The sequence below is a fragment of the Dermacentor albipictus genome, chromosome 9, assembly GCF_038994185.2.
Source record: "Dermacentor albipictus isolate Rhodes 1998 colony chromosome 9, USDA_Dalb.pri_finalv2, whole genome shotgun sequence".
Lineage (NCBI taxonomy): Eukaryota > Metazoa > Arthropoda > Arachnida > Ixodida > Ixodidae > Dermacentor > Dermacentor albipictus.
The window spans coordinates 8597714-8624883 of NC_091829.1; the positions used below are offsets into that span (position 1 = coordinate 8597714).

At 45.7% G+C, this 27170-nt stretch overlaps 1 protein-coding gene across 2 annotated transcripts in view; it reads right to left on the bottom strand.

The window, feature by feature from the left end:
* Positions 1–27170, bottom strand: part of dnc (phosphodiesterase dunce) — a 696777-nt gene that overhangs the window by 532046 nt on the left and 137561 nt on the right. The window contains exon 1 of one of the 2 annotated variants that reach the window (XM_070524787.1): positions 10240–10289. The exons of the other annotated variant lie outside the window; for it this stretch is intronic. Coding sequence (XP_070380888.1) covers positions 10240–10274 — 35 coding nt within the window. The 5' untranslated portion in view covers positions 10275–10289. Of the gene's footprint in view, positions 1–10239; positions 10290–27170 lie in introns of those variants that run through there. 2 annotated transcript variants of the gene reach the window in all.

Sequence of the window (27170 nt, forward strand, 5' to 3'; positions counted from 1 at the left end):
CGAAGCTAATTCAATATAATCGCGAGTCTTCTTTGTCCCGGCCCGCGAAAGTCCCGTTTCCTTCGATGCCCCAGGAAGATAATACGGTTTCCCTGGGCGGCGGCCCGCTTTTGTGATCGGCGGCGCGCGAGGCGTACGGAACAAAACAAGGTGAAACCCGCTGCGATCCCCGCCTTCCCCCGACTGCTCGCGTTAGCGTGTGCGCTGCCGCGTCAGCCGGACACCAAGGTCACGCACGGCGCGACTTCGTGCTCAGCAAAGATTACGCGCGCGCGAGCGCGCGCTCAGGCACGCAAGCTCATCGGAGGCAGCTGGCGGCTGGCTGGGAATCAATAGAAGCTACACCGTTCCTTGCCCGCGTTGGCCTCTCGCATCGCGCAAAGCACTTTTCGGGGGGGGGGGGGGGGGGGGGGGGGAGTGCACCACCGGGCTCGCGAAGTCGAAATGACTTGGCGTGGCGGCAACAACCGCGCCATTGCGCTCGGGAATGCGGCAGGCTATCGGACGCACGCGGCATTAGAGGCGGCAGGAGCAAAGGGAACAATCTTCGACATGCTGCGTCGTTTCCTGGAGTGCGACTGACGTCCCTCTGGCACGGTTAGGGCACGCCATGCGGCCGAGGAGGGAACGAAAGCGCCGCCGTTTGCTCGATGCCAAGAGAGTCCTTTCCCTTGCTATACCAGTAGGCGCGTACAGCCGCCGCCAGCTTTAAGCGGAACAATAAGAATACGTCAGTCGCTGTTTAACACGTGCTCAAAAGAGCAAAAATCAAACGCTTTCGAAGGAAGACACAATAAGCTGGTAAACTCAAGCCACCCAACCCAAAATCGGCGGCGCCCTCCGCAGGAGAAGCAAGAAGGCGCTTAAGGCGTACTCGGGTCAAGTATATGACGGTGCTTTGGAAAGACTGAATGTTAAGCTCGTTGCTCTTGCATATCAAGTATGGTAACTTATCGCTAATATGCGGTCAGTTAAACACAAGACACAAAGCGCTAGCGCTTGTTTGTTCTGGATTTGTGCCTGTAAACCACTTTACGCTAAGCTAGCACAGTTGGAATTATGACGTTGACTATACATTCTTATGAGCAGAAAGGTGCTCAGACAGCAGTAACTTGCAGAAGGAAAAGTTGCTGAGAAGCACTGTACTAAATTTGCAGCTAATGTATCTAGATTGCAGCAGCATGGCGGGACCAACGCACAGAAATAGGAGACGACGACATACGGCGCGGACTAGCAAGTCAAGTTTTTACCTGAAGAACGAAGAATTTGGGTGAAATAAGTTGAAACATTATCGAAAATCATAGTTTATTTATGAATAAAATGTGGTCAAGCTGCACGTGGAAAGCATCGAAAAACCACGCGCTTCTAACGGGAACCAAAGTAAATAAAGGTTGCTGTTTTGTCCGATAGGCGAAGCAGCGATTGGGATAGCAAATGCGTGGAAAGCTATACGAAGTAAGGATCTTAGGTTTATCGGCCGTATAAACTTGTAAACATAGGCATACTAACAGAATTATCAAGCATGGTGTTACGTGCACAAAAGCAAACATGAACTCATCGCACACGATGATCGAGTTAAATTCAGCGAATCGACCTTTGTGCTGCCTCTCGCATCAACGCGAACTAGGCCGCAAAAAGACAGCGCGCGGCGAATTGTGTCCCCATCCCAGATGGCCTTCAATATGCAACTGCCCGGGCGAGCGCGCGCGCGGCCGCCCGGGCTTCCCGGAATGGACCCCCCCCCCCCCCCTCTACCCTCTCCTCGGAACCTTGGGCGCGACGAAAGACGGCGCGCTTCCGCCTCGCCGTCCTCCCTTGCGTGCGCGAGATTATTGAGCCGCAATAGCCGGCTCACCCTCGCACGAAGCGTGCGAGGGTGAGCCGGCCAGCACAAACAGCACACGGCGCACGGCGACGATTTCATGGCCATTGGATGTTATACGGAACCTAACGTGGACGCCGAGACGGCGACGGCGAAGCCGTCAATAGAAATACGCCTGGAGTGTTGATATAATTGCTATCGCAATAAAAAAAATGAACCGCAAAGCTATATCCATAAAAAGAAAAGGAAAATAAAGCCCATCACATACGTGCCGACTGTGCATGTGCATATCTCAGACGAAATTTAACAGAATTACTAGAGACGGACTCGAGATATCTCGAGACAGTTGATGGCTTCTAATACTTCTCGAAACATGTTATCACGGCGTTAAAACAGCACAGCAGTGTAATAGAAGTGTGGGTGACAGCCACAGTCCCGACAATTGATTCGAAACTTCTAGTGCACCGTGGCTTTCAGCGAGCTATGGTGTTCTTTTTAGCCTGATCGTTTACTTTTTATCTTTATTTATGCTGATATCGCGTTGTCTACTTGTATTTGTTATTGCTTCGTATCTACTTGGTTGCCAGCTTTTTACAACTTTTCAACCCTTCCGTATATATCCATGATTTTAGGTACATATATTGGCTCACTGTAGCCATCTATTTATTTTCATACATATTCTTGAAACTTTCTTCAAAACAAGTTTTCGCTACGCTTCTGACCTCAAAAGAGGCCTGACCTATGATATCCCGCACGCCCTCACTTGTAGTTTTACCATAGGCAGCAGGGCCCCAATTGCAATCACCCATCGACCGTTGGTTAATTTCCAAGCCCGACAATATTTCTGCTTTGGAGCACAGAATGGCGTTTGAGTCACGTTCGCCGAAAGGCATCACCGCTACAATATGTATGCCCCAGCGTGCCGAACGCGATACTTCTAAACCAAGAAAGAGAATACATAGTCGGCGTGTTGCTATTTATTTTTGTGCAACGCCTTGCTCGCACGAACACTGGCTGCGTCTTCTCTTGATTATCCGTATTTTTCTGGGTCATCGCTGTGGGAGAACACGGCATATACGACACAAGTGAACATAATTATGCCAAAGCAATATGACAGATGTTCGATGCAACTGGAGCGGCGAGATCTCTTTCTCTCCTACATTCACTCGGCATTGAAATGTATTGCAGTAGACCGGCAAGCTGGGCTAGGTAATGAACGTTCATCTTGTAGCAAGGGCGGTACTGCGCTATAAACATATGGACAACAGATGTAGAAGTGGACAGGACGCGCGCAGACTCGCAACTGAATTTCATTGGGTGAAAGATGGCATATATACAATCAACGAAAGGACCTCATCATGTCGATAGACCGTCCAAAAGCATTGCAATCCTGCGTCCGGAAATTGTACCTCACAATTAGCAAATGCAGTGGAAGGATCGCGAACACATACCCGTGTTTTCTTCTTCATAACATACGCGTCGAACTGCTCCCGTGTACGACGATCCCCACGATGGTATAAAATTTTAGTTTTTTCTTTACAAGCGGAAGGCATACCTTTTTTTTTATTAAATGTATTGAAGGTGAGGTTGCCGCCTATGTGTGGCGCTGGCTACTCCTCTTATGTGATAGTTATCGTCTGAAAGTTGTCAGCAATCACCAAACAGGAAAAAAGAAAAAAAAACAACACATGAACGAGCGTACACGTACTGAGTCTCAGTACTGCGATATAAATAAATGTTCGCGCAACAAAAGAGTTCATATACCATAAACACTCACAAAACCGAAATGTTCACACGCAACCCATGAGTTCAAATATCATAGATGTTTACAAAACCAAGATGTTCCCACAGATGTTGGACACTTGAATGCCGCACTCTAAATGCAACGAATACAAATGCTACATGAACTCGAGGACACAATGATGATGTAATTAAGGGTGCCTGTTAATAATAACAATGCGAGCAATAGCTATTGTATGACTTAGCATTTTTGTGATATTTTTTATTCTTCCCAAATTTGTACTAAGAGGCGCGCAGCGTTAGTTTGAAGTTTTTCTGTTGGCCATGGACCTAAAAAATTTTCCTAAGGATAGTGGCCGTTTATCCAAGCCATGTAGTTCTTTAGAAAGGTTCTTGCGAGGAGCATCGCCATTTTTGCAATGTTGAAGAAGGTGTTCTATGTATTCTTCAGCCACTTCACATGAGCATGTATCACTGTTAGTTTTTCTTATCCTATACAGGATGCCTTTAGTATAGGCAAAACTTAGTCAGAGCCTACTAATTGTTGTTTCAACATATCGACTAATTTTAAACGAAATATGGAATTCTATTCCAGGATTTATATTATATAATTGAGAGTTCTGCGCATCATTTATGATAGCATAGCATGCTCTGCTCCTGCGCTACATGGAATATCCTGTAATCTATAAGAAAGAATTCAAAGATTGCTGGCCAGGAGACTTCGCATATGCATTGGTGTTCCACGTGCATCTGTCAGTGCTTTGGTAATTGCCGAGTCCCGCCAACCAAGTTTTCATGCACTAAGATTTACGGAAACTTGTCGTCACTTTTTTCGTTTGACTACACAACACTCCAATTATCCACTATGCCAAGATCTTCAGGATAGAACCGTTGCACGCATGCATAAATAAATACGGCGATGCAAATACTTACTCCTTGCTTACGAATACTGGCCTACTTGTGCAGCTCATCCCCCATGGCGACTAGCAATTCCAAAAGTAATCACTTCAACTCCTGGAGTAGGTCGCAAATGTGATATGCCCGTAGTTGCGATAAAGCAATTAACTTTGTGACATCTTTACATTCAGTACGGAGATCGCATTCACGTGTTTACCGATGGATCATGCTGGAAACAAAGCTCTATATCTGCGTTTTATATATCTGCATACCAAGAGAAAAGAGCTTATAAGCTTTGCCAATTTACAATGTCCACAACGGCAGAACTTTACGGAATACTTTATGCTTTACGTTACATATGTCAGCAGTCAGTACCACTAGGCTGGGTAATTCTGAGCGACTCACAAGCCTCATTGTTGCGCTTAAATGAAATCAGCGCAAGAGAAGCAAACAGAACATTAACATACGAAACACAGAAGGCATACGCCATAGCGAAAATCTACGATACGACATAACTTTCCAGTGGATCCCAAGTCAGTGTGAAATCATAGGAAATGTAACAGCTCATCACATGGCACGTACAGCACATCAAGAGAATGAATTATCACTACTTCCTCCAGCGGCGAGTGATGCGCGATGTCTATTGAACAAACTATCCGGTAGATTGTCCAAGGAAACTTGCTTCATAAGGCACACCTTCTTTGACTATTTTTAACAAGCCTTCCAATGCTTTGCTGCGTGGGAATACTCGTCAGATGACCAATTTCATAAATGTTCCTTTAAAAGGATAGTAATACAGCGTCCTGTCTGACCGGCATAAACGCAGCCGCAGGAAAAATGCAATTCATAAACCACAGCGCACGCGCACGGAGCAAACTGTGACCTGTGGCTTACATGGCAAACATAAGCGCTATGGCTAGGTATTCTCAGAACCTGTGCACACAAATGGGCCATTTCCAAAGGAGCAGAAAACACAACATTCACCCCATAACATTGCGCCACGCTCTTCAAATCCTCATCCATCCTCATCAGCAACTGCGGAGCTGGCAGTAATTGATGTTGCTCTGAAGTACGTACAGGAAGAAATGAGCACATCGGAGGTTGTCATCATTACAGACTTCCGTGCTGCCCTTAGCAGGCTGTTGAGAAAGGATGCCAGTAGCCAAATTGTCCGCAGTATAATAGAGTCCGCCGACAAAATTACTTCTCGTGGGGTGTCCTTCATTGCACAGTGGATACCTTCGCACGTAGGTGTTGCTGGAAATGAAGAGGCTGATCGCCTCGCTTCAACCTGTGCTCCCAACGGGAGTGACTGCCCATAAATTTCTTGTATGATTGACAACGCACATGTGTTAATCCGCCGATACCTCCTAAAGCAGCCCCCAGAGCACCGTGTTGCAAACGGCTCATTCCCTCCCTGTGTTCGTGGCCGTGGCTTGCCTCGTAGTGCCAGAGCACTGTTAGTGACATTAAGAGTTGGCTCTGTGATGGTGCGCGAACGTTTGCATCGTCAAGGGCGTGTGGACAGTCCATCGTGCATGTCCTGTGTCTCCTGTGGGACACTTGGTCAGGTTATATTTGAGTGTCCCCCATTCGTCACACAGCGTGTACTACTAATTAAGGAATATGGACTGAGTGGACTCAAGTATACGACCCTTGACGATTGCCTGTTTCCGAGAGCGAGTGCTGCTCAACGCGACCAGGTCCATAGAGCCTTGCTAACTTTCATGCAGAAAACTTATTTGGCCTCTCGTTTAGAGAGATCTTTCCCGTGTTCCTACTGTCCTTTGTCCGTGTTTCTGTCATTTGTTTATTTGCCATTTTCTTTCCTATTTCTTTGTTTCCTATCTTCTCCTCTTCTCCTCTGTTCATTCCCTTCTTCCGACAGAGTAGGCAGGCATTGTGCCCTTCTCTGTGGTAGTTGTCAGCTTGCTCCCTCCCTGTTTCCTTTGTGTGTTTATATGTTTCCATATCTAATAATAATAATAATAATAATAATAATAATAATAATAATAATAATAATAATAATAATAATAATAATAATAATAATAATAATAATAATAATAATAATAATAATAATAACAATAATAATAATAATAATAACAACAAGATGAGCACTGAAATACGTTGGGCAGTTCTATATGAGGGTGGAGTTTTCGCCCAGATAAATAATGCTCATCCTCAGCGTCATTGTCGTCGTCTGCCTATTTACGTCCACTGCAGGACGAAGGCCTCCCGCAGGGATCTCCAATTATTTCTGTCTTGCGCTGGCAGATTCCAAGTAGTGACTGCAAATTTACAAATTTCACTACACCACCTAATCCTCTGTTTTCTCGAAGGCGCTTCCCTAACCCCCTTGGACCTCATTTTGTAACTCTAACAGAGCACAGGTTGTCGGCCCTACGTATGGCTAGGCCTGTCAAGCTTCATTCTTCCTCTTAAATATCTACCACAATATCGGCTACACCAGTTTTATCTTTAATTCACTCCACTGTCTTCGTGCCTCAATGCTGGAGCTCAACAAAGAAGCTTGAGAAAGAGAAGTTAAGGACCGCTCAAAGAGAGAAAGAACAAAATACGCTATGCGTAATGTCAGGAGACCAGATAAATATATGAATTCAAAAACACGACAACCGATGTCCCTACGGCACGAAGAAGCGTACAGCGGGTAGTACCACCGGCAATACCAAGTAAGCTGTTTTTAAAAAAAGGCTCGGAGGCGTATATATATACCACTGACAGGGCGATAAGATAGGACGCCAGTGCACAGAGAAAGAATGTATCAAGTAATAGCACATTTTCAATGAATTTCCTTAAAATCTGCGCACCGAATCTTTTTCCAAAGATTAATTTCAAATATCCAGAAAGAAACAATGCACGTGCACAATGTGTTTCGAGCCGAAGATGACTTTTGTGTAGCCGCATACTTCATATGGCTGTTGGAAATTCAAGTTCTAATCGTGCACATAACTGCTGGAGAGCTGGAACGACAGGGGAGAGCACTGTGTCAAAGGCGTGTGTAGCTACCATGGTTTTTACTGTGCAGGGAAAAGCAATTACAGAAGGAATTATCAAAACAATCACGTTTTACTTCTGTGTAGCAATGCGGTTACACGGGTTTTCGCGATGTCCCATCGAACGTAAAAACTAAACAAGCGCGTGAGCTCAGCACTCCTACGTTCGCTCATTCGGGTCTTCCATGGCTTTTGTAACATCGATAGTCACGATGTTTGCTGCTGTGCGACATATTTGATGCTTTTGATTCGTGGCTTCAGATTTGTTTTGCAAAAGCAGTGAATTTCATTCAACGGAATCAGGCAGAAACTTGCGAAGCTCCTTTTCCTTGGAGGTATGAATATTTCCTACCTCATTTGCTCTTGACCATACATTGGGCTGAAAGAAAGAAAAAGTAGCTTTTTTTCATTGTATTCTTTGAAAACATACGTTGAGCCTGATTCGTTTTTTGGCGAAGCGAAGAAGAAAACCACACACGTTTCAGCACGTGGCAGAACCACTGCGGACACAGAGTAAGCTGCTTAACAGGCACGAAAGCGCTTAAATATGCGACAACTCCGCTGGGCTCCATTTGGTAAATCGCTCGAAGGGCAGTGACAAATGGCTTCCAAGTATTTCGCTGTGTCGTTGCTGCAAGGCTAACACGCAGACATCGAAGCAGTTCCGTAATCGATTAGCTAGCATGTCGTAAAATGGCTAGTGGGATCGTTTCCTTAAAGCCAAACCTAATTGACTGGAAACGCAGAAGAGGCTTTAGATTAGCTTAGAAAAAAGAAAATGTACCTACGTGACATCAGTACCAGTTTGGAGCGCAGACTGGACCAATTAAACAGAACATGTGTCGTGTACATGCATCTGATTGGGTACCTATCTGGAAACCAGCTCGGGGCGAACTCCAATTTCCCTATTAAAATATATTTAAACGAAAAAAAAATGCTCTCCTGAGAGAACCGCTGCACGACTTCGAATGAAATTTGTTGCATTTAAGAAATATAGCTGAAGAATACCGATTGCAGTGAGCATAATTTTCGTTTACCGCATCGTAGTGTTCCGCGAAAATGACCAGACATCGGTAAAAAAAAAAAAGGGGGGGGGGAGAGAAAAGAAAAGAAAGAAGGCAGGGAGGTTAACCAGAAAAGTATCTTGTTGGCTACTCCGCACAGGAGAAAGAGAAAAGTGAAATATCTATAGAAGGAAAAGAAAAACAATAGGATGCAGTAATGTGCACACGTTCGCAGACGCCACTATTCAGTCAAAGGCGCTCGCAGAAACCAGTCTTTTAAATAAAGAAAAAGGTGCCTTCGCTTCTATATTTGGGCCGATTATCGGAAAAGGGGGTATTCAAGTAGTTTCTGTTCGCTCTGTGGATGATCTTCTAGTCGCTTCCATGCATTGGACATGCATATGTTTCGCAAAAAAAAAAAAAACATGATATGCACAATGTTTACATTTCTGCATCTTTGCACCAAAACCAGACATCACAGTTGCGTAAATGTAATCTGTTAGAGCAGCTAAAGTGAATAAATACGATGTATGAGTTTACAGCTCAAGAAAAATTGATGACAATTTTACCTGAGTTTTGCAAAAGGCCTACTTACAAATCCGTGGTATATTCCCGAGGGGTAGATAACACATCCACCTTGTCCACTCTAGGTGACTCGGTGGTGCAGTTTATAAAATTTGACAATAATTTTGTGCTGTTGAATTGCAAAATTGTAAGCTTGATATCCTTTTATATTTTGCAAACTTTACCAACCTTTGTAAGCACTTGTGGACCTAGATTAAAATCTACTACCTGCAGTCGGCAGATTTCGACATTTTTGTTTTAAATGAAATACATGTCAATTCGGCGCAGCGAATGCTAATAAAAATGATTTCTGAGTTCGCGTGTGTTTAGAAAGGTAATCCTTGACTAAAGCTTGCTCTTTGTTAAGTAAGCAGGCATTCGTCCAATGTTATTACAAAATTTTACTCTGCGTTTACAGCAAGCTACACTTTAGTTTTCTTGAGCGTTTGTTCTTGATTTATTGCGCACACACAATCTCTAAAATTGCAGTAATGCTTTAACTTGGCTGAGTTGTGTCATATTTTGATATAAAGGCAGATCGACTGAGAGAAGAACAGGAAAAAAGAGATGCGAGCAAGATGCCACTGTAAAGTCAGCTCCGGCACTGTGAATATTCACAGCAGCTCTTTCTGCAGCAGCAAAAAATAGCTAGAAACAGAGGAAAATGTTACGACAGAATTGATGCGTGAATACAACGCCTCTGCTTTAATTATCCACTCCTAAATTTAGCTGTCTCTATTACTCGGCCAAATTTCACAAAATTAAACAGCGAACGCCCACGAAGCTGCAGATCGACACTGTATACAAATACCATTCGATGATGCGAACGCAGCAACAGTTTTTAGACTATTATAACATGTCACTGTCTAAAACGTGAAGTAAAGTATAGAAGAGTAAATTAGAGCACGGCACAAGTTTCGATGCATTATGTATTATATGATTATTTCTCCCTCTCTCTTTCCTTCTTATGAAGGCGGCGGAAATATGAAAGAATCAGCGATGCTAGCGAGCGAGGCAATTGATAAGCATTAGACAAACGCAGCACGGGTCATGACAGATGCGGCACCCACGTGCGAGGAATGCGAAACGGAAAAGCCGCCGAAATAGAGCTTTATATGCATATTGACATGGCTTCGCTTTGATCGATGCGGGCGATGTGGGTACAAAAAATAAATAAATAGAAATGCTGCGCGCGTACCTCTTTTTCCGGAACTGAACCCGGGTGGTAAGCATCGCTGAGTGGCGGACTTGAACGGTGCTTCGCAGAAGACGGGAGAGCCCGCACAACGGGCAAGCAGAGGAGGTTCCGGCGAAAAGCTGGATGAGCAGCAGTCAGACAAGAGCGCCCGCAGCACAGCACCAGCTGACAGCGGAAGCGAACTTCCTGGCTCCGAGGCCACTCCTCTCTGTTGCATTCATTTCTACGGTCTCTGTACAAGGATGGCTAACGAAGTAAACAATACTAGGGAAGAAAAATGGCTGGCGTCAATTTGGAGTAAAGTTCGGAGGAAGACAGTAACAAGTAGAGAAAAAGAAAATGTTCCAAATCGAGGTATCTTTTGCGAAGCTAGTTTATCTTCCTTTCTGCAGCGAGATAAAATCTATACCAACAGTTTTCTGAGTCTGCCTTCGAAATGGTTGTCGTAAACCACCCCTGTCAACCGCTCGTTCTGGTTATCGCATGAACAAAACGTTAGGACGCGACCGTGTCTTTCGTCCATGCATAAAGGAAACTTTTTAAAGGCATTAGAACGCAGTCTGGGTAGGATAAATTTAACTTTCCGCAAGGAAGCACCAGCTGCAGAGTGAGACTAATATGCTGTCATATGGTCATGAAATTACATTGAGAAACTATCGAAACAGAAAGCGAAAACGTTCGCTTATCAGTTGGCGGGATCAAAAACGAGCTAGAAGCAAACCACCCACACTAGCGAAAACTCTACAGCACACCTAGCTTCACATGCCATATTATGTCAAGCCAACAATCGTGAAGCTAATCTATGGAGAGCATAGAAGAAATTTAGGTTATCACTAAATTCACACAGAAAAACAAACGAAGAAAGCGGTTTCCTCAAAATGTTTGTCAATTTGCGGAAGCTGAAAGCAACCGACACAGACCCGGCGTCTATTTCCGTCGAGACAAACTTCTCACGGCGAACACGACGACTTCAGAGGCGGACAACCCGAAACCAGGTCACAACTCTCCTACTTTCGTGAGCCGGACAGCTGCCGTCCGACGCGAGACGCCTCCCCCAAGTGAAGGTCAGGTCAAGCGCTCTCGACGAGTCGAGCGCACGCGCACCGCACAGAGGTCATCAGAAGCTGGGCGGGGAGAGGGCAAGGCTGCGATGACACGGGTCAGCGTCGCGAAGAGACACAGCCGCTGGGGAGGACGCGAAACGTGAGGACCAGCGGCCACGGCCAGCGCCTGTTGTACGTGGCGCGACGGTGGCCCGTGCTTTCCCGCCCGAGGAAGGGAAGGAGGGAAGCGAAAAGGGGGGGATCGCTGTGGGGGGCGCCCGACCAGCGAGCCAGACAGCGAGCCTAGAGTCGATCCGAGAGCCGAGCCAAGCCGACCGCCGCCGGGTGGTGCACACGGCCGTCCCGCGCTGGAGCGGAGACCACCGCCGACTGCTGGTGGCGGTGTTGGTTCGATTCGGGAAGGAAGGGTGGGGGGATTTCGCGGCGCGGCACCAGCGCGCCACACGGCAAGGCAGAAGTCCCGTGCTTCCATCCTTCAATGTCCTGGCCGCGGGAATCGATGCAGGGCTTTTTCGTCCCCCAAGGGAGGAAACGGGGGCTGTTCCTCGTCGTAGGACGCGTCGCTTGAAAAGAAAAACAAAACAGAAACTCGACTTTTTCGAGTTACGCTTATGTCTTGGGCGCCTCCTGGTCAGCTTGCGCATCCGTCTCCATTCTTTGCTCGTAGAGAAGAGAGAACAGCGCTAAGGGTAACGGAGGCAAAATAACAAGAAACAGGAAAACCTGGTGCACGTTCACCTGGTTTCCTTAATTGCTCAGTTTCTTTTTTGTTTGATTATACATGTTTCTAAAGAAAAGCCGCCATTTGTTACTTCCTTTACGGACACAATCAATATGCGTAACACCTCCGAAATGCTAAAGGACGCCTTCTCCTCTGATCCTTTCCAATGTAGACAAACGCCTCTGATCCCTCGCGTGACTGTGCCATTTCTTCGCATGCAACGAGCCTTCCACGTGGGCCCAACTTCCCCAGCAAGCCTTTTAATTTGTTGAGCCACTGCAACCGTGTGCCCGGGTTCAGTGCATCACGCATAGCGTACGATGCGGAAATCTGCTTCTCGCACCTCCTCTCCGACCAGGCGGGTGCTGATCGCCAAACGACAAATTGAATATGACGAGAGAATACGCCTGTAACCTTCTGATGGTTACTACATTCAGTGACCTAGCCGGTCGGTGCGAAAAAAAATGTTCTCCCTTTGTAATGAGCAGTACCCACGTAATGTGTCTCTGTTTGAACCTGTATTACAATAGACGGCTGGCACGAGCCTTAATAAATAGAGCGAACGTAATCAAATATTTTTGTTGGTTTAGTTGGTGAAACGTGGGTATTAGGAGACAGGCGTAAATTGAAAGACATACACTGAAAAGGACAGACAAGGCGAGCTCTCATATTATCTGACCTTTTCTGCGTACGTATGTTAATTTGCGTCTGCCTTTTAATAACAATCTCGAAAACTACACACTATCGTAAACAAGCAAAACCCATCCAGCAACAGACGCAAAAGGTCGTCATTTATTTGCTCTTTTCCAAGAAATCAAACTCGCATGAATGGGAAAAATGGACATGTGTCTGCCTTCTGTCCTTGTCACCTCCTACTTTCGCATTATTGTACACCATGTGCCAAAAGTTAAGAGAGTTACAACACGCCCAGTCCCAGCTGATGGAGCGTGAGGCTGCAGACTCCTGTAACGTGGCAAAGCTGTGAAGCCCTCGATGAACCTGCGCTTTCATCAACACTGGGGTAAATTCATTACACCGCTAAACAGGAGCTGCAGACACGCGTGCCAAAATTTTGACACAGACGATACGTCAGAAAACAGCAGCCTTGAACGCCAGGATAAACAAGCTGTGCCACACAGTGTCATGAGGAGAAACGGGCTCGAAAGGATGAGTCGGCTTGGTCGATTAGACCGACCATTGAGCTTTATAAAGGAGAAGGGAAAGAAAGGACAGCGCGGGTAATGATGAAGCAAAAACAAAGCGGCACATTGATTGATTGATTGATTGATTGATTGATTGATTGATTGATTGATTGATTGATTGATTGATTGATTCGTGGTGGTGGTGGTGGTGGTGAATTGTAGCAACAGGCGGGTTTAGCCTGGCGAACAAGGCCGGCAATTGCTCCGCCCGAGCGTCTCGCACAATAACGTTGATGGGTTTTACCATATGTCCATCAACCCAGTCTCTCTTAAGAATTCAATCAGGAGACGTGAAGTTTCTTTGCGGGCCATCACTGATCCCTCGGGAAATATAAGGTGTTGCAGGCGCGCATGCGAAAGGTCCTTGTCTTGCAAATTCTTCAGGAGAGTGTCTCTTTCATCTTGGAATTGCCGGCAGGACCACAAAAAGTGCTCAATGTCTCCTGTCTCGTTGCATGCCGTACAGTTCGGAGAATTGATTCGCCCCGTTTTAAATAACCAGGCCGGTGTGTTTGCCGATCCTGTCCTTATACGATATAGAAGTGAGGCTTCGTTTCGGTGCAATCTCTTGGTTACGCAGGGCATATGCGGTGGAACCCAAAGCGACGCAAAGTGATTTCGAATTTCAGATTTTTGTACTTGATTACTCTTTGGAGCCTTGATTTTGGGAGGATGATAGAGCGCTGCGTATGCAAGCGCATCAGCTTTTTCGTTTCCTGAGATACCAATATGGGAGGGAATCCACTGAAACTTTACTGTGAAGCCTTTGTTGTTGAGTTCTTTCACGATGGCTAGGGATTTGCGTGGGAACTTGAGGGATGGCAAAACATGGTATACTTGTTGTAATGCGGCCTTTGAGTCCGTAAGGACAACCACATTCTGCGGAGGCAAAGTCTTAATTTGCGCAGAGCAGAAGCTATCGCTACGCGTTCCGCAACTGTCGACGAGGCTATACAGTCCGGACGCCCAGACCACGTATATCTTAGAGAGGGAATGTAGTATGCAGCTGCACAGCGGTCTTCGTCTGCCTTGACAGAGCCATCTGTGTATACTTGTAGATTCGGGTAAGTCGTGTTCAGGTGTTCCAGGACTAATGACTTGGCTTCTGCAGATGGAATGCAGCTCTTTGATTGCAATCGTGGTACACTTAGGTTGCATGTGATGTCCTCGAATGTCCAGGGTGGTTCTATCCTTTCCCTCGGTCTCGAGCAGCGCAATCCTGATACGCGAAGCGTGTTCAATGCTGCATAAAAATGTGAGCGCGGCCTGTTACCTATACGTCGTAGGAGGGCTCTGCCGGGCGTAGACTCACTCAATCGTAGTAGCTGGATCATCAGAGCCTCGGAAGCCTGAAGTCGTAGAGGGCGTGACTCAGCTTCGTAGAGCACTTTCTTGTTTGACGCTGGCTGAGGGACTCCAAGGCAAAGTCGGATACCTTTTCTGTGGATGGCTTCTAAGCGCTCGTATTGGCTGTCTGAGGGTGACATCAGAGGTAGCTGATACAGGACTCGACTGGTAACCAACGCTGTATGTAGCCGTAGCATTGACGTCGGGTGGTTGCCCCAGCGTATGCCAGTGACTCGCTGGAGCACATGTAGCCTGGGTGACGATGACGCCACAACGTGGTCAACACCGCGGTGCCAGAGTAGCCTGTGGTCTAAGGTGACGCCCAGAAATCGGACGTTGGTGACTTGTCGAATCTGGTATCCGTCCAAAGTCAGCGTCAAGCGTGTAGATTTTCTTTTCACTCCAGGAAATAGTATGAATGATGATTTCTCTGCTGATAGTGTTAATCCAATCGTTGCCAAGTGAACCTGAATTGCTTTTACTGCTCCCTGGGCTATTCGTGCGAGGCGGCGATGCTGGTAGCCGGAGACCCATATGCAGATATCATCGGCATACATAGATATCTTCACTGGTGTTCGATGGTTTAGTACTGTTGGGAGGCTACTCATGGCAATGTTAAATAATAAGGGAGATAAAACACTTCCCTGTGGCACACCACATAATATACGTATTTCATCGCTCAACGTGTCGCCAAGACGAACTCTGATGCGACGATCATTGAGGAACGTATGTATAAAGTGCAAGAGATGACACGTGACGCCTAGAACTTGTAACTGGCTGATGATGGCTCTTTGAGACACGTAGTCGTAAGCTTTAGAGACATCCATAAAAACAGCAAGCGTCGACAGGCCGTCCGCACTATAATGTTCTATGTGGCTTAGCAGGTCCAGCACATTGTCTTGAGCGCTTAGACGCTGCCGAAACCCAGTCATGCACGATGGTAGTTTTCGACCCTGCTCGACATACCAAGTGAGTCTTGTGCACGCCATCTTCTCCATTAGCTTCGCTGCACACGAGGTCAGTGATACCGGTCTGTATGAGTCCAGAGCTGCAGGATTCTTTCCAGGCTTCAGAACCGGTACCACCCATGCTACCTTCCATAAATGTGGGATAGCCCCACTGGCCCAGGCTTGGTTGAAAAATGTCAGCAAATCACGCCGCCTCTCAACCGGTAGGTTAGTCAGCATCTGATTACTGATAAGGTCTGATAAGGTATGATTACTGATTGATTCGTACATTCACTGTATTATCGAGTCCCTATAGGAACAACATGGAAGACACAGATCCCACGATGTGTACATTGGTTATGAGAAAAATGCTATACTATGAGAATGTTAACCATGATGCTGTAAAAAAAAATTTAGTCCCTTTCGCTTTCTTTGGCGTTGGAGTAACATAAAGTCGGCTTTTTCATATAGGGGGGAAACAGAAAGCGCTTATTCAAAATAATGCTGAGAACTTGAGCTTATGCGTGAATTAGCATCTGATCTGCTACAAACGCATTCTAAACAAGAGAGGGAAGAAAAAGATGATGGCGATGCCAACGGATCATATTCCAAACGCTCCCAGCTAATGTTCTCCCTACCTCTCTCATGCATTCTACTCCACAGAAAAGAAGGTGTTGTGAAATGAGCAAATCAAGAACGACACCTGTAGAAGTAGGTGGCAGAACACGCGGCAGGTAGGAGTAGCCACGCTGGACTACTCTCCAAGCGCACGCATGCGCAATAACTAGCACATAAAGGCCTGGTTGCTGCCTCACAGCCGATAAAAAAAAAATAAAACACCGATAAATAATTCAGTCCTAGTCAGCGTTATCTTTTTTTTTGTTTCTATTGCCGGATTGCCAATGCCTCTTCAGCAAACTGCTGTGCTCCAACCCGATGCAGAGCAAGAAAAGAAGGCATCCATCCAAAGCACTATTCACAACTCGGTACGTGAAGTGACGTGTTCTCGCTTAAGTTAAGAGAGCGTCTTAAAATGCGCGTGATTCTCAGGAAGCAAATGTGTGAAGTCCTTCTGTAATTTATTTGTGTATATTTGTGTATATTGCGTTATTATTTGTGTTAATAAAGGGAAAATGAGACATCCACCCAATCGTAGCAGTTGCTACAAAGGAAAGCCATACGGGTTCTTCGTGAGAAAAGCCTTGAAGTTCAACATATATATATATATATATATATATATATATATATATATATATATATATATATATATATATATATATATATATATATATATATATATATAAACGAGAAGAAAGGGGGTTAACCGAGGGACCCGATAATTATTAGTCATATAATGAGAAGCCAACAAACACTGACACCAAGTACAACATAGGGGAAATTGCATGTGCTTAATAAATGAAATAAAGTAATGATAAATTAATGGAAATTAAAGTGGATGGGGAAACGCCGCCGCAGTAGCTCAATTGGTAGAGCATCGCACGCGACATGCGAAGGTTGTGGGGTTCGGTTCCCACCTGCGGCAAGTTGTTTTTTCATCCACTTTAATTTCCATTAATTTATCATTACTTTATTTCATTTATTAAGCACATGCAATTTCCCCTATGTTGTACTTGGTGTCAGTGTTTGTTGGCTTCTCATTATATGACTATATATATATATATATATATATATATATATATATATATATATATATATATATATATATATATATATATATATATATATATATATATATATATATATATATATATAAACACGACTGGCGAATTTCCCAATATTTTTTTTTCAGGCAAACGATCACACACACGCTGTATTCTTTCGTAGGCAGCGTTAACTGAGCCTAGCGTTCCATGAGTCCATTCGCGACACGCAAAAGCATACCACGTGTTCTACTGGAATACGTGTCACCGACACCACCAGCGCTCACTTTCACCGATTGACAGCACCAAGAAATTCCCCCCGCACAGCTTGACTAACAGGAAACAAGAAGAGATAACAAATATCTGATTTTTCCCGCGTACCGAAAACAGTCTAAAAAAATGCGGATGACACAGATGGTGAAAACATCAGAATATATATAAGCGCAGAAAAAAAAATGGAAAAAAAAGGAGAAGGAAAGTACGCAAGCACAATGATTCGGCCCATTGCATTCTCAAAAGGTCTTGTCATTATCCGGGCCATTTCTCCGGGCGGGCAGTTAGGACACTTTAAAAACATGACATTTTCGTGAGCCGGTGCTTTAGCGAATACTCAGAGATCCCATCCGCATCTTCATCCTTCTGTGGCTCCTCGAGATCGTCTTAAACTTAGGCGATGGGTGAAAGCGAGCCAACCTAAAGAAAAATAAGAAAGGTTGCCTCCTCCTCAACGATTACTGTAAGGCAGAACAAAAGCATAGCGAAATACTGGAAATTCTAAGAGCTTATCAGGCTATCTTTTATTTTTTCGCTTCGACGTTCATCGTGAGCTCTCCCTAGTTGAGGTCTTGAATCTTTTAGGCTTGGCCGTTACAGCCTTCCCGTAAAGCAGTAGGAGGTTTAAATAGGAAGCAACTTTTTTCAAGGTCTCTTTGTATGTGCTGCAGTCACTCACGCTTTCATGAGATTCCTCCGTGACCTTTCGTTTCGAAATGGACGAGGCTGACGTAAAAACGAATTCATTAGGCCGTCGTCGCGCATCGCTTCTCTTTTGTTCCTTATCGTTTCGAGGGCACTTTAGGCGAATGCACCGCATCAACTTTCTATTCCGGAGAATATTGCACCCGACATCTTCTTGGACGACTGGGGAAGGGAAAGAAATGTTTCTAACACTGATGCTTCTACGCGAAGGTCACCATGGAGATTACCCAGTAACACTAAGAAGAAAGAACTACGGTAGGGACATAAACACAGTAAACGAATGGCTTTTTACGACACACGAATAACCGCAACGTAGGTTTTTATTTATTAATATGCCAAGACCACTTCAGGAAGTCAACAAATTAGATAAAATTTCACCCACCTTAAGCAAGCTGTAGCCACAACATCAACGCTCCGAGCAAGGCATTACGTGGAAGGAAAAACACCGTCATGGTTCAGAGGTGTCGCAAAAGAAGACGAAAGGTGGCAATATTGGAGACAAGATTCGCGAAGTACAGCTGCCTTTTAAAGTTTTCACAATGCGGAGACCACGAAAAACATTATGGAGGGCCATCGAAGTAAGAATATCGGTGTCACCGAAAACATAGGACTGCAGCTATTTCACTGCAACACCTTTGCGACGCTTGCGGCTCCGTTCCTATGTTTGGTAGGTATGAGAACATTGCTTGTTTTGGAAAACGTAAGCGTAGCTCAAAACCATTCGAGCGAACAGCTTCCGATGTAAAGGTAGCATGGAAGTAATGTTTCGGCCCTATGGTCTTTAACTTGCTTTAAACGATGTGTGTTGCCGGCATAGCACGCGAAGCAAGATTTGCTGTAATACAATCACGTTGTTTAAGAAATTGGCACGCTTGTAGAATTCGCTTTTGGCTCCCATTACCTTGTAGTCACTGGAATCACTGTGACAACACTATTCGCTTTATTGACCCCAAGAAGTCCCATATACCCCGTTCCAGGTGAAGCAAAGTTCAAACTACTTGCTCACTATTATTTATCGCCATGGAGAGTACTTTCGTAAAAAAGAAAGGAGAAAAGGACAACGAATGTTGCTTGAATAAATTACTAATTATTATAGTAAAAGGTAATAAGAATTCAATGCCTAAACTATACACAACTGAAAATGTTTTCCAGTCTATAAAAAGATGCTGCTAGGTCCTTGAGTTAACCTTCCCAGACTTAAATCCCACTTTGGAGGTGTGAAGCGGAGAGTATAGAAAGTGATACTTTAGGTTATGCCCAGTTAATCTTATGGGAACGATCTCCCACCGAGTGCTTTCATGTCGTATATTTATAATTTGCTGCAGTCTTAACTCACTTTTATACTTTATACATATAACTCTAAGCAAAACGTGAATGGCTTCAAAAAGCCAAAGGTTGTTTCGCCACGCGAGGTGTCTATCAAAGGAGAAGACGCCTTGCAGAGCAAAGTAAATGACTGTGACGCACTCCACCAGATGGCGCCACGGGGCCTCCGCAGCCAATTTTTCAGGAGAGCGGCAGGCCGAAATCAGTCGGAACTAGAGCCGCGTTTTGTAGCAATGCCTTTTTTCATGCTATTCTTTTTCGCTCTTCGTCGGTGGTCAGAGCGAAGCTCCTTCCGCGTTATCAACGGGATCAGCCGGTCGCGAAGGGCAGATTACAAGAGCGGCATAGAATGGAGCGGAAGGCATCGTTGCTAAATCGTGGCCCTTATATGTGATGGCGACTAAGCAATAGAGAAGGCCCAGGTTGTCGCCATTAATATCTTGTGTTCTATTCGAGCCACAAGTTCCTTTCGGTCGATGTGTTATTGCCAATCTAGTTCATTATTTTAAGCTTACCGTTAAAGAGCACACCTGCAGCGGTTCAAGTGTTACAACAAAAATGAGTCTGCAACTAATTCAATGTCAAATTTCACGCAAACGATAAAAAGAAAGAGTAGTGAGCGTATACTATTTCGTCATTTCAACTGTTTCTTAACTGAAACTGTTAAGTTAATTTTGCACGTCAGTAAGAATTACTTCGATTTAGCGCAACAAATCCGCATTGGACAGACGCTCTGGTGGAGAAATTACGATCAGTTTTGATATCCTGGGATTACATAACGTACACCTAAGCCTAAATGTAGGATCACTTCTTTTTGCAATTTATTCTGGAATCTATCTAATTCAGCGACGTTTAGCTTAGTAGCAGGATCCAATAGCCACTGAGCCATCGCGCGTGCATTATATCAGTAGCAACATGCGAAACGTCATGCATCATTTTACAGTGAGCTTCTGCGTCATGTTCTACCATGTATTTAGTATGTTTACGATGTTGTTTTCTTCTATCTTTCGTTTTTTTTTTCATAGTTTGGTTCGGATCCTTTGGCTAGGTACATGTATATACGAATACTTTGCTTAAAGTTTTGCGTGTTGCTACATGCCGTAAACTAGGATATTCAGGTTTCAATCTGAAGATCACACATTGCAATTACAGATAAGTTATTCGACAGAAAACGCGTTATCAAGAAAGTGAGAATTCTTAGTCAACTCGACAAGTATCCTAATCTAAACCCATACGGCTTTCTCAGAAAGAAAGCTTTGTTGTTGGAGAAAAATTGGTTGTCCAAGGATCGAACCCGCGACCAACGCCTTTCAGGAGCGATCGCATTGTGCCATCTGAGCTAAGCAAGAGGCTAGCAGGTTGCAGAACGAGGCCAAATTAATCGACTATCAAGGCCAGGGATATTATAAGTCAGTTATGCGGAAGTAAGCAGTAGAAATAGAGAAAGAAAAGAGAGAAAGCAGGAATGCCAACAAGAAAAGCGTCTGGTCGTGAACTCTGCCCTGGGCGAAGGGAAAGGATTAATAGAAAGAACAGATACAAATGGGATAGTAATTATTCTGTGCACGTTGCTACGTTTGAGGCATTCGCCGAAAGTCAAAGGCTAGGGGTCACTGTGGTACCGACGTCAAACAGCATTCTACCGAGTCAACGTGGATACTGAGATGCTGACAGTGAGGGCAAATTAGAAGTCGGCGTGAAAACGAGACGACGTATGTGTTTTCAGAATTTTAGTGAAAGACGCCAGCACCTGAAGAAATTTTATCTTCTGGCGACCTTAGGCCATTGGCCTCTCCTCGGTCGTCAGTATGCTTGCTTCCTTCTTTCCAGGATCAGCTCGGGGGCGGCGCCGCATGGACTTAGTGTCAACTTTCTTTTCTTCGGAGGCGGTGTGCTGTGCGGATGCGAACCAACCACCGGACTGGTTGATTGGAACATTACCCGTTTCCCTAGAGAGTGATCTAGGGAAGGAAGACAGAGGGCTTTTCAGCGACATCTTAAGTATGTAGAATGTGCTCTTCCAGAACGATTAGTCTGCTCTGACATCTAGCTCATGCTACAAGAACAATGTACTGCGGTCCGTTTCCCGGTCAGTATGAGTATCTTGTGTCATTTTCTGTAAAGAAGATTTCCCTTTTCCTCCCACGTGAATAAACCCCCTATTCTATTCCTCCAACCTCCTGACCTCGTAGTCACCAAAAAGTTAGCAACTCTCGTCGTGAAACTTCGGACTACGGCGTGGGCCCGCTTAGCCTCCGTATGACGCCCCATTAGCGTACGTAAGCTGCTTGTTTCGAGACGCACTGGTGGCGTAAGCTAAACAGCGACCATGAGTGACGAAATACTGCGAGGCCATGACTCCAGAATCGAACAACTTCTGCGGACGGCACCAGGCAGCCAAGGGCGAGTGCCACGGGAGCCCAATCAGCACTACTTTGGATGGCCGACAGTGCTGTATGGGATGTCCACGACTGCGAAGAAAGAATTGACTTGTTGTGCCACTGTTCTATATTTGACGTGCAATGACCATGAATTTCCATTGCATTACGGCGAACAGATGATGATACAGCGACCGTATTTACGCTACCGGGGAGCCTGCAAGGTGAAGAAAACAAAAGCACCTTACGAGCATCCGCTGGGTCGGCCCACAACTCTTTAGCGCACCCGATTAATTAGGAAAAGTATATTCGCCAGCCGCTGCTCATACGTAAATATAGCTATCGACAATACTCGAAGACAACTTTCTGTGGTAATGAAAACAAAATCTTGAGAGGCAAAGCGCGCAGAAATGAGCACGCTTATGAAAAAGGTCTCACAATTTCATCCACGTTAGCTTAAGATGTGGAAGACAAAACATAAAATTTATTTACAACAGCTAAATGAGACAAAAACATTTTGCTGAATTTGACTTATCTTTCTGTATATCTATTCCGTCTTTCTGCAAATGCGAAACTATCGCACATGATTGCTACACTTGTCCAATATTTGTTCCGAGAAAATGTAAGTGGTGTCAAACACTGCCGGAATACTTGGCGCGGTGACACAGATGCTAAAGCTCCGCCCCCGTAGCTTTCTTTTCATTACCATAGAATGTTGTCCGCAAGCATAGAACAATTAAAAATTGATGCCTCGAAAGATTCAGGCGTCGCTCAAGCTGCCGAGATGGTTAGGACTGCGCGACCTCTAACCCGAGAACTCATGGCTAGCGTTCGCCTTAACCCTCCAGCCCCGACTACATTATCGCTCGCACTGAAATAACCGGTGGAGGTCCCTGGGATCGGCCCGGGCACCAGAGGCAAAGATGATCCATATTGGCCTCGAGCTCCACCACTGGAAAAGCTGGCGCCACCGTCGGCGTGACGTGCTAGGAGGGATCACGTGGACATAGCGGCCGCGTCGGCTGCTTCGGGCGCGCCGGAGCGAGCTGAAAACGAGTTTAAATTCCCGCGTACGCTGCGGTTTTCATTTAGTGGCGAAATTTTCCCGCTTCGAGTGTCTCCTTTACAACGCTTGAAAGCACTACAATAGGTAGTAGTGGCTGCCTTTGAAGGCGCGCAACATGGTAGGCTACTGCTCGGTGCCGCAGGGCCGGACGCACGTAACGGAGGCCGGTGTCGGTCTTATTCACACGTAGCCGCAGGACAAGAAGCTGTGTGAAGCTTGGCTCGCGAAACATAAAACCGGCAGTCATCGGCTACAACTCGGGTATGCAACAAGCACAGACGCGAGGAAGATTTCTGCTACGGCGCCCGGTCTGCGATGTTCTCAAAACGCGCACTGAGACGCTCGCCTGAGTCCGCTGTCCGACTAATGTCATGACGGTTTGGTCTATGAACTTGTCGATACTATAGATACTGCCAAGTTCAGTGGAGTGGAAAGGCAGCGGTGAGAAGCACATTTAAAGAAAGCATGGCATATGGTCATGTTTGTGTTATGAATTATTGCACTGGATTACAAAAAAGGAGCAGCGGGAAATTGCACGCTGAGAACGCCGATAAACATACAGTGCGACGCAACTCCAGAAATAGTATTGAAAGGTCAAAGAATTTAGAAGAAAAAAAAGGATTGCATCGTCGCGACGGCACATCACAGTCCCCGTAGGCGCCGAAGTCTCTACAATGAAATTATTTTTGAACAGCTCTGATAGCGCCCACGCAACAATGGTTGCCTGTATACTGTCAAATGCTCATATTCTGCGGCCTAAAGCTCATGGCACTGTGCGAAAACGCGCGCGCGGAGAAAGCGAAACAGTGCGCGGACAAGCATGCAGACGCGCAGTCGGTCGCTGCGAATCTGCGCGATCGCTGCATTGAGGCTTCATTCTATTACGCTCCATTTAGTTATAAAAACACTATAAGAACATATTTGAAATAGTTTGCTCTCGGCGTTTACCTACCTTTCACGCAAGAAGCCGGTTCGGGAGACTCCATCGCGGCGACCGCGCGCAGTGGCGTTCGCTGTACGTATTCGGTAAAGAGATAGCGGCTGTAAACGATTGTGTGCTTTCAGCTTGCCCAAGATTATTATTTAGACAGTAAGAAACTTCTCTCGTTTCGAAAGTACTTACAGAAATGTCCGGGAGAGCTCGCGCGTGGTGTTTTCAGTGAGCGCTGACAGCAAAACCTATGAGGAGCGCGTCACGTGATCCCTCATACTACGGCATCGAGGCGCTTCCGATAGAGGGCGACTCCGTAACTCCTCGCCGCCAATAGCGGCTGCATTTTTTAAGCGACGAGAGACGCGGTGCCCACTTCGAGGGGCCAGGAATAAATGATGCAGTGGAGGAAACATCGTCGCATTCCAAGGAGCGGAGCTCCGTTCTGATCACTGCAATTTCGTGCAGGCCCCGTGAGAAGCTCCGAGCGGAATCTGTGGTGTTTCTTCCTCAGCAGGTTGCGCACTCAGATAGAAGCGACGAGAGTCCCTAGATGAAGCAAGAGCTCAACGACACGTTGTGGTTCCCCTTGACCTACGGCCTTATGTAGGTTAAGGAGAGCCTTCAGCAAATCTCTGCGAGCTCTCATTACGCATACATCAAGAACACCATCTGCTGCAAGCGTGCTCCTCAAATGGTGGCAAGCATTTTCAAATGCAACATTTAGCTGAGGCTGCAGTATTCGCAGATATCGCTCGTCTGCATACATTTACATATTTATAGGTAGCTAGAAACATTAGAACGGCTTTTCGCTGGCTACCACGATATTCGTGCGCTCTGCCGAAGTTATTGAAACATAATTAAATTATTTCGGGCTGCGGAATTTTAATAGGCCTCTTTAAGGCTTGGCTTGCCTTCGTGCACGTCCTCAATTCGTGTGGGTCTCTTACCGTCTCTCTCACACACAGGTAGACAGACAGAGAGGCCGCGAAGGCAACAAATGGGAAGCCCCACAAGGTACTTTTCGCAAAAGCGAGGCTCTAATACTTCATACGTCGCTTAAGCTGCGTCGGTCACGAACTGGGGCAAACAATGGCACTGATTTCTTGTAATTTCGGTTCTGGAGGCTTTTAGTCGTCCGTGTACTCGACCTCCTGTACAAACAGCACTAAATGCAATTCTCTGCTAGCCACATTTATTATTACGAAGCACTATAGTCACGCAACCGTTGAATGGTCGTCGTTAAATAACTAAACACTTGGGCTAACATATCAAAACGTTCAAACTGATTGCGTTTTTCAAGTCGCTGCTGCGGCTTTAGTCCCATCTCCTCATTTTTGAGAAAGTAAATAAAATAAATAAACAAAAATAATTGATTAATTAACTTATATACACCGAGCCTTAGTAGAAACGAGGAGCGTTACTGAAGCTATAGCTGGCTTAGCACTGATGCTGCGCTGGCTTACGATTGGTGCTTAGAATGGGTGCTTGCAGTTGGTTCTGCGCAAAGCTATAGTTCGGCGCAACGATCGCCGAGCAATAACTTTAACAGTAGCGATGACTCGATAAACGGGTCATACTTCTATCATTTTATTCCAAAGCGCCGAAGACTCCATTGACCGCACGCCGAGGTTTTATAGGATGATGCTCTGTGCATTTTCCATATCATAATTTCGGGGCAATTAAATGCTGATGCACTATGCTGCCATTCACGTTTTCATAAAGAGAATTCATAAAGAGAATTGAATAACCCGATCACAGCGCGTCGATAATTCGACCATTGGCTGAAAGCATCACGAGAAAGGAGTAAAAGAATTCTTTATTTGACGCTAACGGAACGCAGAACACTGCAGAAAGTCGAACACTCGGTCAGAGATTGCAGTAGCTTTAGCAAAGCCCACGTGCGTTTTGCAATACGCAACGCAGTGAAGTTAAATCAAGCCATACAGAGCACGCAGGAGGTTGAATTACTCGAAATTCTTTATTAATGGTTTATTTCCTTGCACTTCACCACCGGACATAACTGGCAAAAAGAAGTAGCTTTTCTTTGTGAATTTAAACAGAGGTAGGATAAGACAGGACGAACCTCTACCCGCCGTGGTTGCTCAGGGGCCATGGTGTTAGGCTGCTGAGCACGAGGTCGCGGGATCGAATCCCGGCCACGGCGGCCGCATTTCGATGGGGACGAAATGCGAAAACTCCCGTGTACTTAGAGTTAGGTGCACGTTAAAGAACCCCAGGTGGTCGAAATTTCCGGAGTCCTCCACTACGGCGTGCCTCATAATCAGAAAGTGGTTTTGGCACGTAAAACCCCATAATTTAATTTTAAGGACGAACCTCTGTCTTTCGTCCCTAGCGCAGTTTAAGTTCACAAAAAGGTCTTACCGACTAGCTTCCCAACACACTCTCCTCGAGAAAAAGAAGTTGCGCACAAAAATGTGGACACTGCGACTTTACTGCTTAGACATAAAAAAAATAAAGCTGGGCCAGAACTTAATATGCGATAGCATGCTTGGAATGTGGCTTGTGACGTCACGACAGTTGCACACGCATGCGTCAGGAGCAGCTATGTCACCCTCTCGTTAATCAAAACGATGTTCCTATGTGCCCACTGTGACGCCGCTACCAGACAACACACCACGTGTTTTGTGGTTCGACCCAATCTTCGGTGCGATCGAACCTCCGGCACAGTAGCTCACTGCTCCAACCGTTAGGCTACGATGACACGCGTGCCTGTTTCTTGCCAAAGTCCTCTGCAAAACGCCTGGCGCGTGCGTCACTCTCGCCGGTTTCTCGCATTCTTCCCTCGTGAAAGCTGCATGCCGCATTGAGATTGCACTGCCTATGGAATCGGCCCATATTTCTCGTCAAACTAATGCCTACAAAATGGGTGAGGTCTACCTAGCGACGCACAATCACATCAATACAACACCGTGGCTTGGCTTCGGAGCAGCAGGCCAGAAATTTAACGTTTCCTGCAAGGGTGGTAAAAGCGTGTTTGGTACGAGACTGTCTCGTGCAAATGAGGTCGGTGAAAACCCGCAAGGAGAATGAAGCTTTATGAAAGCGAGTATTGTCATCCACATACATACGACCACCTGCTCCAATGCACTTCAGATCATATAAGATAGCCTCGCAAGCCACGTTGTCAAACGTTTCTTTGATAACGAGGAATACGCCGATAGTGATGTTGCGTGCAGCTTTGTTGAGTTTCACGCAGTTAACAAGGCTAATCATGCTGTCTATATCACAGCGGACTTTTCTGTAACCCGACATCTGCAACCAGTCCAGGCTCGCCAATACCATCTTC